This window comes from Cherax quadricarinatus, chromosome 93 (genome assembly GCF_038502225.1).
Source record: "Cherax quadricarinatus isolate ZL_2023a chromosome 93, ASM3850222v1, whole genome shotgun sequence".
NCBI classification, from domain to species: domain Eukaryota; kingdom Metazoa; phylum Arthropoda; class Malacostraca; order Decapoda; family Parastacidae; genus Cherax; species Cherax quadricarinatus.
In genome coordinates this window covers 1,998,638-2,013,526 of record NC_091384.1, presented here as the reverse complement: position 1 = coordinate 2,013,526, position 14,889 = coordinate 1,998,638, and the positions used below count along the sequence as shown (strand labels likewise).

The 14,889-nt window shown below is 44.4% G+C and overlaps 1 protein-coding gene across 1 annotated transcript; it reads right to left on the bottom strand.

Moving 5' to 3' along the window:
* Nucleotides 1–1,426: 1,426 nt before the first annotated feature.
* LOC128703522 (protein O-linked-mannose beta-1,2-N-acetylglucosaminyltransferase 1-like) lies at nucleotides 1,427–14,785 on the bottom strand. The gene is made up of 8 exons (XM_070104699.1): nucleotides 14,530–14,785; nucleotides 13,988–14,204; nucleotides 13,658–13,782; nucleotides 12,422–12,492; nucleotides 11,443–11,703; nucleotides 10,955–11,150; nucleotides 10,523–10,867; nucleotides 1,427–1,580 (listed from the first exon to the last, which is right to left on the bottom strand). Exons 1-8 carry the CDS (start codon nucleotides 14,698–14,700, stop codon nucleotides 1,464–1,466), a joined length of 1,503 nt encoding a protein of 500 aa, XP_069960800.1. The 5' UTR covers nucleotides 14,701–14,785; the 3' UTR covers nucleotides 1,427–1,463.
* Nucleotides 14,786–14,889: the final 104 nt, after the last annotated feature.

Here is a 14,889-nt window from a genome sequence, read left to right as displayed (position 1 = left end):
TAGTAGTAGTGGTAGTTGACGGTGGTAGTAGTAGTTGTAGTTGTAGATTACCTGAAGACGACTACTAGGTCGTCCTTAACTCGATTAGGGTCGTTTCAAGACTCCTGGTTCAACACGACTTGTGTGTGTGTGTGTGTGTGTGTGTGTGTGTGTGTGTGTGTGTGTGTGTGTGTGTGTGTGTGTGTGTGTGTGTGTGTGTGTGTGTGTGTGTGTGTGTGGTGAGAGGAGTCGTTCTTTAAGTCGTGGAACTGAACTAACAAAGTCGTTTTTGGGTGGCTGACGTCTCAATACTAAGATCTACAGGTCGTTCATTTGACCTATAATGGTCGTTTTCCTGCTAACGACTTTGTACTATGATCTACAGGTCGTTCAGTTGACCTATGAGGGTCGTTTCCTTGCTGACGACTTACTAGTAACATCTGCAACCCTATAATAGTCGTTTTCTTGCTGACGACTTAGTAATAACATCTACAAGTCGTTCAGTTGACCTATGAGGGTCGTTTTCTTGCTGACGACTTAGTAATAACATCTACAAGTCGTTCAGTTGACCTATGATGGTCGTTTCCTTCCTGACGTCTTGGTAGTTAGATCTTCAAGTCGTGTGACGTAATTCAGGAGCTGACCTTCCTCCTGAGGGTCGTCAGAGGGTCGCCTGACACGGTAGACGCTCTCGTAGAGACTCCTCTCGTAGAGGTCGTTAGCTTCGCTCACTGCCCTGAAGAGGTCGTTAGAAGGAGCCACTATGTACGACCCCTCCGGTTTGTAACGACTTCACAACAGGAGAAAAATAACAGGTATTAGACAGGTAAGCATAATGAGAAGCCCCGTAGCCCAGTGGTACATCCTGGGACTCCTACATGAACAGTACCACGGTTCGAATCTCTGTTTATTTATATACATTTAAACAGTAATTTATACCCAATTATATTAGTGGGCAGCCCACCCCAGCCCACCAGAAGACCTCAGAGAGTGGGCAGCCCACCCCCAGGCCACCAGAAGACCTCAGAGAGTGGGCAGCCCACCCCCAGGCCACCAGAAGACCTCAGAGAGTGGGCAGCCCACCTCCAGGCCACCAGAAGACCTCAGAGAGTGGGCAGCCCACCTCCAGGCCACCAGAAGACCTCAGAGAGTGGGCAGCCCACCCCCAGGCCACCAGAAGACCTCAGAGAGTGGGCAGCCCACCCACACTCACCAGAAGACCTCAGAGAGTGGGCAGCCCACCCACACTCACCAGAAGACCTCAGAGAGTGGGCAGCCCACCCCAGCCCACCAGAAGACCTCAGAGAGTGGGCAGCCCACCTCCAGCCCACCAGAAGACCTCAGAGAGTAGGCAGCCCACCCACACTCACCAGAAGACATCAGAGAGTGGGCAGCCCACCCCAGCCCACCAGAAGACCTCAGAGAGTGGGCAGCCCACCTCCAGCCCACCAGAAGACCTCAGAGAGTAGGCAGCCCACCCACACTCACCAGAAGACCTCAGAGAGTGGACAGCCCACCACGTACAGCACGGACCCACGGTATCTCAGCCTCATCAACCCACGGAAGATTTCTCTGGTGTCCCAGAAGTACGTACCAAGCCTCTGTAAGAGTGTACATTGATGTACGTTAATTTATGTTAATGTACGTGAATTTATATTAATGTACGTAAATTTGCATTGATGTACGTGAATTTACATATATGTACGTGAGCCTACATTGATGTACGTGGGCATACATTGATGTACATGAGCCTACATTGATGTACGTGAGCCTACATTGATGTACGTGGGCCTACATTGATGTACGTGAGCCTACATTGATGTACGTGAGCCTACATTGATGTACGTGAGCCTACGTTGATGTACGTGAGATTACATTGATGTACGTGAGCCTACGTTGATGTACGTGAGACTACATTGATGTACGTGAGCCTACATTGATGTACGTGAGACTACATTGATGTACGTGAGACTACATTGATGTACGTGAGCCTACATTGATGTACGTGAGCCTACATTGATGTACGTGAGCCTACATTGATGTACGTGAGCCTACATTGATGTACGTGAGCCTACATTGATGTACGTGAGCCTACATTGATGTACGTGAGCCTACATTGATGTACGTGAGCCTACATTGATGTACGTGAGCCTACATTGATGTACGTGAGACTACATTGATGTACGTGAGCCTACATTGATGTACGTGAGACTACATTGATGTACGTGAGCCTACATTGATGTACGTGAGCCTACATTGATGTACGTGAGCCTACATTGATGTACGTGAGACTACATTGATGTACGTGAGACTACATTGATGTACGTGAGCCTACATTGATGTACGTGAGCCTACATTGATGTACGTGAGCCTACATTGATGTACGTGAGCCTACATTGATGTACGTGAGCCTACATTGATGTACGTGAGCCTACATTGATGTACGTGAGCCTACATTGATGTACGTGAGCCTACATTGATGTACGTGAGCCTACATTGATGTACGTGAGCCTACATTGAGTACATTGATGTACGTGAGCCTACATTGATGTACGTGAGCCTACATTGATGTACGTGAGCCTACATTGATGTACGTGAGAGTACATTGATGTACGTGAGCCTACATTGATGTACGTGAGCCTACATTGATGTACGTGAGAGTACATTGATGTACGTGAGCCTACATTGATGTACGTGAGCCTACATTGATGTACGTGAGAGTACATTGATGTACGTGAGACTACATTGATGTACGTGAGCCTACATTGATGTACGTGAGCCTACATTGATGTACGTGAGCCTACATTGATGTACGTGAGAGTACATTGATGTACGTGAGAGTACATTGATGTACGTGAGCCTACATTGATGTACGTGAGCCTACATTGATGTACGTGAGAGTACATTGATGTACGTGAGCCTACATTGATGTACGTGAGAGTACATTGATGTACGTGAGCCTACATTGATGTACGTGAGCCTACATTGATGTACGTGAGCCTACATTGATGTACGTGAGCCTACATTGATGTACGTGAGAGTACATTGATGTACGTGAGCCTACATTGATGTACGTGAGCCTACATTGATGTACGTGAGAGTACATTGATGTACGTGAGCCTACATTGATGTACGTGAGAGTACATTGATGTACGTGAGCCTACATTGATGTACGTGAGCCTACATTGATGTACGTGTACATTGATGTACGTGAGTACATTGATGTACGTGAGACATTGATGTACGTACATTGATGTACGTGTACGTGAGAGTACATTGATGTACGTGAGCCTACATTGATGTACGTGAGAGTACATTGATGTACGTGAGCCTACATTGATGTACGTGAGCCTACATTGATGTACGTGAGCCTACATTGATGTACGTGAGAGTACATTGATGTACGTGAGTACGTGAGAGCCTACATTGATGTACGTGAGCCTACATTGATGTACGTGAGCCTACATTGATGTACGTGAGCCTACATTGATGTACGTGAGCCTACATTGATGTACGTGAGCCTACATTGATGTACGTGAGCCTACATTGATGTACGTGAGCCTACATTGATGTACGTGAGCCTACATTGATGTACGTGAGCCTACATTGATGTACGTGAGCCTACATTGATGTACGTGAGCCTACATTGATGTACGTGAGCCTACATTGATGTACGTGAGCCTACATTGATGTACGTGAGAGTACATTGATGTACGTGAGCCTACATTGATGTACGTGAGAGTACATTGATGTACGTGAGAGCCTACATTGATGTACGTGAGCCTACATGATGTATGTACGTGAGAGTACATTGATGTACGTGAGCCTACATTGATGTACGTGAGAGTACATTGATGTACGTGAGCCTACATTGAAGTACGTGAGCCTACATTGATGTACGTGAGAGTACATTGATGTACGTGAGCCTACATTGATGTACGTGAGCCTACATTGATGTACGTGAGCCTACATTGATGTACGTGAGCCTACATTGATGTACGTGAGCCTACATTGATGTACGTGAGCCTACATTGATGTACGTGAGCCTACATTGATGTACGTGAGCCTACATTGATGTACGTGTACGTGAGAGTACATTGATGTACGTGAGACTACATTGATGTACGACTACATTGATGTACTACATTGATGTACGTGAGCCTACATTGATGTACTACATTGATGTACGTGAGAGTACATTGATGTACGTGAGCCTACATTGATGTACGTGAGACTACATTGATGTACGTGAGAGTACATTGATGTACGTGAGCCTACATTACGTGAGCCTACATTGATGTACGTGAGCCTACATTGACGTGAGTACGTGAGCCTACATTGATGTACGTGAGAGTACATTGATGTACGTGAGCCTACATTGATGTACGTGAGTACTACATTGATGTACGTGAGCCTACATTGATGTACGTGAGCCTACATTGATGTACGTGAGTGAGCCTACATTGATGTACGTGAGCCTACATTGATGTACGTGAGCCTACATTGATGTACGTGAGCCTACATTGATGTACGTGAGCCGTACATTGATGTACGTGAGCCTACATTGATGTACGTGAGCCTACATTGATGTACGTGAGCCTACATTGATGTACGTGAGCCTACATTGATGTACGTGAGTACTACATTGATGTACGTGAGCCTACATTGATGTACGTGAGCCTACATTGATGTACGTGAGACTACATTGATGTACGTGAGCCTACATTGATGTACGTGGGCCTACATTGATGTACGTGAGCCTACATTGATGTACGTGAGCCTACATTGATGTACGTGAGCCTACATTGATGTACGTGAGCCTACATTGATGTACGTGAGAGTACATTGATGTACGTGAGCCTACATTGATGTACGTGAGCCTACATTGATGTACGTGAGACTACATTGATGTACGTGAGAGTACATTGATGTACGTGAGCCTACATTGATGTACGTGAGACTACATTGATGTACGTGAGAGTACATTGATGTACATTGATGTACGTGAGCCTACATTGATGTACTACATTGATGTACGTGAGAGTACATTGATGTACGTGAGAGTACATTGATGTACGTGAGACTACATTGATGTACGTGAGACTACATTGATGTACTACATTGATGTACGTGAGCCTACATTGATGTACGTGAGCCTACATTGATGTACGTGAGCCTACATTGATGTACGTGAGACTACATTGATGTACTACATTGATGTACGTGAGCCTACATTGATGTACGTGAGCCTACATTGATGTACGTGAGACTACATTGATGTACGTGAGCCTACATTGATGTACGTGAGCCTACATTGATGTACGTGAGAGTACATTGATGTACGTGAGCCTACATTGATGTACGTGAGACTACATTGATGTACGTGAGAGTACATTGATGTACGTGAGCCTACATTGATGTACGTGAGACTACATTGATGTACGTGAGAGTACATTGATGTACGTGAGCCTACATTGATGTACGTGAGCCTACATTGATGTACGTGAGCCTACATTGATGTACGTGAGCCTACATTGATGTACGTGAGCCTACATTGATGTACGTGAGCCTACATTGATGTACGTGAGCCTACATTGATGTACGTGAGCCTACATTGATGTACGTGAGAGTACATTGATGTACGTGAGCCTACATTGATGTACGTGAGCCTACATTGATGTACGTGAGCCTACATTGATGTACGTGAGCCTACATTGATGTACGTGAGCCTACATTGATGTACGTGAGCCTACATTGATGTACTACATTGATGTACGTGAGAGTACATTGATGTACGTGAGCCTACATTGATGTACGTGAGCCTACATTGATGTACGTGAGAGTACATTGATGTACGTGAGACTACATTGATGTACGTGAGACTACATTGATGTACGTGATGTACGTGAGCCTACATTGATGTACGTGAGACTACATTGATGTACTACATTGATGTACGTGAGCCTACATTGATGTACGTGAGCCTACATTGATGTACGTGAGCCTACATTGATGTACGTGAGCCTACATTGATGCTCGTGAGCCTACATTGATGTACGTGAGCCTACATTGATGTACGTGAGCCTACATTGATGTACGTGAGCCTACATTGAGCCTACATTGATGTACGTGAGCCTACATTGATGTACGTGAGCCTACATTGATGTACGTGAGCCTACATTGATGTACGTGAGCCTACATTGATGTACGTGAGCCTACATAGATGTACTACATTGATGTACGTGAGAGTACATTGATGTACGTGAGCCTACATTGATGTACGTGAGCCTACATTGATGTACGTGAGCCTACATTGATGTACGTGAGCCTACATTGATGTACGTGAGCCTACATTGATGTACGTGAGTACGTGAGCCTACATTGATGTACGTGAGCCTACTACATTGATGTACGTGAGCCTACATTGATGTACGTGAGTACATTGATGTACGTGAGCCTACATTGATGTACGTGAGCCTACATTGATGTACGTGAGCCTACATTGATGTACGTGAGCCTACATTGATGTACGTGAGCCTACATTGATGTACGTGAGCCTACATTGATGTACGTGAGCCTACATTGATGTACGTGAGCCTACATTGATGTACGTGAGCCTACATTGATGTACGTGAGCCTACATTGATGTACGTGAGCCTACATTGATGTACGTGAGCCTACATTGATGTACGTGAGCCTACATTGATGTACGTGAGCCTACATTGATGTACGTGAGCCTACATTGATGTACGTGAGCCTACATTGATGTACGTGAGCCTACATTGATGTACGTGAGCCTACATTGATGTACGTGAGCCTACATTGATGTACTACATTGATGTACGTGAGCCTACATTGATGTACGTGAGCCTACATTGATGTACGTGAGCCTACATTGATGTACGTGAGACTACATTGATGTACGTGAGCCTACATTGATGTACGTGAGCCTACATTGATGTACGTGAGACTACATTGATGTACTACATTGATGTACGTGAGCCTACATTGATGTACGTGAGCCTACATTGATGTACGTGAGCCTACATTGATGTACGTGAGCCTACATTGATGTACGTGAGACTACATTGATGTACGTGAGCCTACATTGATGTACGTGAGCCTACATTGATGTACGTGAGCCTACATTGATGTACGTGAGCCTACATTGATGTACGTGAGCCTACATTGATGTACGTGAGCCTACATTGATGTACGTGAGCCTACATTGATGTACGTGAGCCTACATTGATGTACGTGAGCCTACATTGATGTACGTGAGCCTACATTGATGTACGTGAGCCTACATTGATGTACGTGAGCCTACATTGATGTACGTGAGCCTACATTGATGTACGTGAGCCTACATTGATGTACGTGAGCCTACATTGATGTACGTGAGCCTACATTGATGTACGTGAGCCTACATTGATGTACGTGAGCCTACATTGATGTACGTGAGCCTACATTGATGTACGTGAGCCTACATTGATGTACGTGAGCCTACATTGATGTACGTGAGCCTACATTGATGTACGTGAGCCTACATTGATGTACGTGAGCCTACATTGATGTACGTGAGCCTACATTGATGTACGTGAGCCTACATTGATGTACGTGAGCCTACATTGATGTACGTGAGCCTACATTGATGTACGTGAGCCTACATTGATGTACGTGAGCCTACATTGATGTACGTGAGCCTACATTGATGTACGTGAGCCTACATTGATGTACGTGAGCCTACATTGATGTACGTGAGCCTACATTGATGTACGTGAGCCTACATTGATGTACGTGAGCCTACATTGATGTACGTGAGCCTACATTGATGTACGTGTACGTGAGCCTACATTGATGTACGTGAGCCTACATTGATGTACGTGCTCCTACATTGATGTACGTGAGCCTACATTGATGTACGTGAGCCTACATTGATGTACGTGAGCCTACATTGATGTACGTGAGCCTACATTGATGTACGTGAGCCTACATTGTTTAACGTGAGCCTACATTGAAGTACGTGAGCCTACATGTTGATTGTACGTGAGCCTACATTGATGTACGTGAGCCTACATTGATGTACGTGAGCCTACATTGATGTACGTGAGCCTACATTGATGTACGTGAGCCTACATTGATGTACGTGAGCCTACATTGATGTACGTGAGCCTACATTGATGTACGTGAGCCTACATTGATGTACTACATTGATGTACGTGAGCCTACATTGATGTACGTGAGCCTACATTGATGTACGTGAGCCTACATTGATGTACTACATTGATGTACGTGAGCCTACATTAATGTACGTGAGCCTACATTGATGTACGTGAGCCTACATTGATGTACGTGAGCCTACATTGATGTACGTGAGCCTACATTGATGTACGTGAGCCTACATTGATGTACGTGAGCCTACATTGATGTACGTGAGCCTACATTGATGTACGTGCCTACATTGATGTACGTGAGCCTACATTGATGTACGTGAGCCTACATTGATGTACGTGAGCCTACATTGATGTACGTGAGCCTACATTTGTACGTGTACATTGATGTACGCCTACATTGATGTACGTGAGCCTACATTGATGTACGTGAGCCTACATTGATGTACGTGAGCCTACATTGATGTACGTGAGCCTACATTGATGTACGTGAGCCTACATTGATGTACGTGAGCCTACATTGATGTACGTGAGCCTACATTGATGTACGTGAGCCTACATTGATGTACGTGAGCCTACATTGATGTACGTGAGCCTACATTGATGTACGTGAGCCTACATTGATGTACGTGAGCCTACATTGATGTACGTGAGCCTACATTGATGTACGTGAGCCTACATTGATGTACGTGAGCCTACATTGATGTACGTGAGCCTACATTGATGTACGTGAGACTACATTGATGTACGTGAGCCTACATTGATGTACGTGAGCCTACATTGATGTACGTGAGCCTACATTGATGTACGTGAGCCTACATTGATGTACGTGAGCCTACATTGATGTACGTGAGCCTACATTGATGTACTACATTGATGTACGTGAGCCTACATTGATGTACGTGAGCCTACATTGATGTACGTGAGCCTACATTGATGTACGTGAGCCTACATTGATGTACGTGAGCCTACATTGATGTACGTGAGACTACATTGATGTACGTGAGCCTACATTGATGTACGTGAGCCTACATTGATGTACGTGAGCCTACATTGATGTACGTGAGCCTACATTGATGTACGTGAGCCTACATTGATGTACGTGAGCCTACATTGATGTACGTGAGCCTACATTGATGTACGTGAGCCTACATTGATGTACGTGAGCCTACATTGATGTACGTGAGCCTACATTGATGTACGTGGGCCTACATTGATGTACTACATTGATGTACGTGAGCCTACATTGATGTACGTGAGCCTACCTACATTGATGTACGTGGGCCTACATTGATGTACGTGAGCCTACATTGATGTACGTGAGCCTACATTGATGTACGTGGGCCTACAGTGAGGTACGTGGGCCTACAGTGATGTACGTGAGCCTACATTGATGTACTACATTGATGTACGTGTGCCTACATTGATGTACGTGAGCCTACATTGATGTACGTGAGCCTACATTGATGTACGTGAGCCTACATTGATGTACGTGAGCCTACATTGATGTACGTGAGCCTACATTGATGTACGTGAGCCTACATTGATGTACGTGAGCCTACATTGATGTACGTGAGCCTACATTGATGTACGTGCGCCTACATTGATGAGCCTACATTGATGTACGTGAGCCTCCATTGATGTACGTGAGCCTACATTGATGTACGTGAGCCTACATTGATGTACGTGAGCCTACATTGATGTACGTGAGCCTACATTGATGTACGTGAGCCTACATTGATGTACGTGAGCCTACATTGATGTACGTGAGCCTACATTGATGTACGTGAGCCTACATTGATGTACGTGAGTACATTGATGTACGTGAGCCTACATTGATGTACGTGAGCCTACATTGATTGTACGTGAGAGTACATTGATGTACGTGAGCCTACATTGATGTACGTGAGCCTACATTTGTGAGCCTACATTGATGTGTACATTGATGTACGTGAGCCTACATTGATGTACGTGAGCCTACATTGATGTACGTGAGCCTACATTGATGTACGTGAGCCTACATTGATGTACGTGAGCCTACATTGATGTACGTGAGCCTACATTGATGTACGTGAGCCTACATTGATGTACGTGAGCCTACATTGATGTACGTGAGCCTACATTGATGTACGTGAGCCTACATTGATGTACGTGTGCCTACATTGATGTACGTGAGCCTACATTGATGTACGTGAGCCTACATTGATGTACGTGAGCCTACATTGAGCCTACATTGATGTACGTGAGCCTACATTGATGTACGTGAGCCTACATTGATGTACGTGAGCCTACATTGATGTACGTGAGCCTACATTGATGTACGTGAGCCTACATTGATGTACGTGAGCCTACATTGATGTACGTGAGCCTACAGGACAACATTGGCCTAAGCTGCGGGAAATGCTCTGCATAACCAGGAACTTTCTATATAGTATGCCATAGGTGTCAGCTATGGTCTGTATAAGTTGAATCACGTACTGGTGGAAATAAGGGTTATTAATTATTCTTCTTATTATTAATTCTGACCTTGAGAGGTTATGGAGTCTCGTATGTGGGTCATGAGAGGTCAATATGCGGTTGTAGTAGAGATGCTGTTCGAAACCATCCACATGAGCTCCTGCGTTGCCTGCATGAAACGTTCTGGAGACCTCCGGAGAGACGACGTCTCGCCCACGCTGTGCCCATGCCCTCATCAGATACCAATCCCAGTCTCCTGGCTGGGAAGAGCAACCTATGGAACTCTCTTACGATGTGAGGACATCCTAGTCTCACATAACTTAAATAATAATTATAATAATACTTACCCCCTCAGGTATCCAGTTCATAATCACCTCCCTAGCATAGCTCCTAGCTACCATCCAGCCGTACATAGGGAAGGATTCGGACCTCAGTAACCTGCTCTGGTCTGTGGCCACACCAGGTAGGCTGTTGCTATTAAAAGCATTCACGCAGAAGATGCTGGGGTCGTGATCTAACAGCCATGCTGTCTGGTGGAAGAAACTGCAAGAGGAAACACCTATTTATAATAATATTGATCCAAATGTGCAGTGTCCCAAAGGTACATTGATCCAGTGGTACATTGCCTCAAAGGAATATAGAAAGGTGACATGAAGGAGACTTCCTAGTGTCTGCAACAGGGACAACAAGAAGCCATTGATACAAATTGAGGAAAAAGTGGAGTTGAGGATATACATGAAAAAATTCTTTTAGGTAATGTGATAGAAAAATTATTATTGAAGAAGGGAGACGACGAACATAAAATAATATTGACCCCAATGGAACGCTGACTGACCTGAGGAAGTCTGGAGAGAGGAGGAGGTCATCTTCAAGCACTATGGCCTTGTCAGCTCGGGGGAACTCCCTGAAGACGCTGTAGAGAGCGAACCTGACGTTAGCGTTGGTGCGGTTACTGTGGATGCCTTCTGGTCTGTGTACTGTTACAGTTACATTCAACAGCTCCGTCAAGTCAAGAGTCTCCTGGTGAGCCCCGTCGACCACCACCAGCACCTCCGTCTGTGACGAACCAGCAATGCTGAACAAGTTCCTCAGCAATCTTAGAAGGGAAACTAAAAATATGAGTCCCTGTATTCTAGTGGAGAAAGACGGAGTGTTGAACACACATGGAAGGAGAAGTTCCACACATATGGTATGAGAGGTATCATGTTTGATCTAAGGAAGGAAACCAGAGCTCCAGATCCCTGGATTATGTATACATGTTTCACTCGTAGGAGGCCCTGAGATAGTACTCCAGTAGTTACTCCAGTAGTGGAATGAGTCAAACACCCTGTGTTTATATATATATATATATATATATATATATATATATATATATATATATATATATATATATATATATATATATATATATATATATATATATATATATATATATATATATATATATATATATAGTCATTTGGAAAGAGGGAAGAGAAGGGTGAGAGGATTACAATATTCACACGGATAGAGAGGATTAACGTAGGGGTTACAAACAGGGTTCTGAAACATCAACTCAAGAACAGGAAACAATTGATTTATGCTTCGGACGTTGATATTGTGCAGTGAGCAATAGTACAGTGTTAATATAGACTGAGCTGAGGTTGGATAACAGATCTTAACCTGTAAACTCAGCTGAGGTGGTGTACAGGTGACATGCCAACCTTAATGACCCTCGTATAGTGGATAGGCTTGAAAACACAATCCACCCATGGTGTAATAGACAGGCTTGAAACCTTAACCAACCTGCCACGAAAGCTGTAAGGTTCACTAACCTGTAGAGATGTCTAGGATTATTGGCCGTAACAATTACAACCGGGATGTCCTCCTTCATCAGAAGACGCTCCTGTAACGATCATCACACAGCATCAGTAGTCATGAAAGAATACACTGCATCAGTATACACAGAGAATCACACTGCATCATTATACACAGGGATAAAAACCAGTATACCATCCTATAACAAGGTATGGATACACTAGTTCGCTGTAGAGAGGTCAACACATCACTAAAGGAAAAGATCATGCAGCTAGAATCAACAGCCTAATTGAGCACGTCGACAGGGAGGCCTAGTCTGAGACCAGCCTGCTAGACCACATTTCTGTAAACTACCATCAGATAGACACAAGGCAGTTGGTGAACTGAAAGTCTATCAACCACCATAGGGCCATTATAATTTCTTTTATCCCTTATTTGGGGTTAAATTAACCTCTCATTATATATACACTGAGATATATATACCTCTCGGTGTATATATATATATATACTATAAGACAAGGCAATAAGAAGTGAGGTAAATATATGGCTTGGTACGGTGTAAGCCGTATCGAGCCCTATAAAGCGTCAACAAGAAGACGGCCTCTGCTCGATACGGCCCTATACAATATAAACAAATAGTTTATTTATGAACGGCTATGAGGTGACGGAAGGCAAATAAATGGCAAATAAACGTTTTGTAAATACGATGTTTCGCCCATCTGGGGTTTTACCAAGTGGTTGATAAAGCCCCCAGTGGGTGAAACGTCGTATTAATCACGTTCTTTCCTCTAAAAGGGTGAATTCGTATGCCTTGCATATGTGGTTGGTTCCTCACAACCAGGTGACAGGACAGTATCAGCAGAGAAACACTGTATTAATACGACGTTTCGCTCACTTTGGGAGTTAAGTACTTGGATGAGACTTCCTGATTTACCACCAGGGAAAGGTTAGCGAGATCTGGGAACCCACTTGCGTCTGAGAGGTGAAACTGACTGGGTAAATCTCGATTAAGTCAACAATTCGACCATTGTCAGAGCTCTCCTTGACCGAAACGTTGCTTTAATCAATTCTCGTCCTGAAATCAGTATTTTTTTTCTCGTGTTGATCTGTTGTTCAGTGGAGGAAGTTGGATAGATTAAGAGGGTTTTACAGTGGGTTTAAATCCACTAGAGGGATACACAGTCTCTCTCTCTCTCTCTCTCTCTCTCTCTCTCTCTCTCTCTCTCTCTCTCTCTCTCTCTCTCTTTACCCACCTGAGTGTACCTGACGGAGGGTCTGAAGGGAGCACTGCAGGAGCATAAGTCACCATATCCTTCATATCTCCTGCAGAAGGAGGTCTGGAGACGATATTTCGGGTTCCTGTACCACTCACACATTCCTGTAGGGACACCATACATGTATATATATATATATATATATATATATATATATATATATATATATATATATATATATATATATATATATATATATATATATATATATATATATATATATATATATATATATATATATAGTATGAAAAGTACCTGACGATGTTTTATGTAAAACGAAAGGCCTTCAGCATTTTGTTTAAATCTTACGTTGATGGACCCGTCGAGGTGGTGTGGCCAGCAGGTGTAGTGTGTTGGCCGGGTACTGGTGTGGCTGGACTGCTGTGGCCGCCTCGGCCACAGCTCCGTGGCCCTGGATGGCCACACCAGCCCAGGCTTCTCCCGAGGCCACATGCTGGGGCCACCTAAACCCCAGGGCCACCAGACTGGACTCCCCAGTCTTCCCTAGGAACATCACCCATTCTGGCTGAGAAATATTATTATTATTAGTATTATTATTATTATTATTATTATATAAGGGAGGTCCTTGCTTCGATCCCCGGTACGGTTGGGAACATTAGGATGTGTTTCCTTAAGATACCTGCTGTCACTGTTCACCTAGCAGTAAGTAGGTACCTGGGTGTTAGCAGACTGGTGTGGGTGGCATCCTGGGGGACAAAATTAACCTAAGTCATGGGAAATGCTCTACATAACCAGGAACTTTCTATATAACTATGTCATAGGTGTGAGCTATGGTCTGTATAAGTTGCATAAATTAAACATATAAGTGAGTTATGTGTGAGTATACTTACCACAGCAGCCAGCACTAATAGTCTACCTGACTGTATACTCAGCAATGTGTCAGCCAGGTCGACATGCTCAGCAGGCTGGTAGGTGAGGAACCTCCCCTGGAGCATCACCTTGCCTCTGTTAGGTTCCAGCACCAGGAGATGGAGCCCAGAGTGCCTCCAGCGGTGCCCCATCTCCGCCACACCTCCGCCAGCCACACTGTACACCTGTGGGGATGCAAATTAGGCGGTACCTTTGATACCTGCGTCAGTAGACCAGCCGACCTGTGACAGGTATCAGTCAGGTGACCTGAAGACCCGCTTACTGGGTCCGTACATGACTGACACTTCGGATATAAGAGAAGGAATAACAGTTAAGGGATA

Coding starts and splice junctions, on each gene's coding strand:
- LOC128703522 (XM_070104699.1), bottom strand. CDS start 14,700: ATGGGGCACCGCTGGAGGCACTCTGGGCTCCATCTCCTGGTGCTGGAA. Junction 14,205..14,529: donor TATTAGTGCTGGCTGCTGTG/GTAAGTATACTC, acceptor AATATTTCTCAG/CCAGAATGGGTGATGTTCCT. Junction 10,868..10,954: donor TGAACTGGATACCTGAGGGG/GTAAGTATTATT, acceptor TGCTCTTCCCAG/CCAGGAGACTGGGATTGGTA.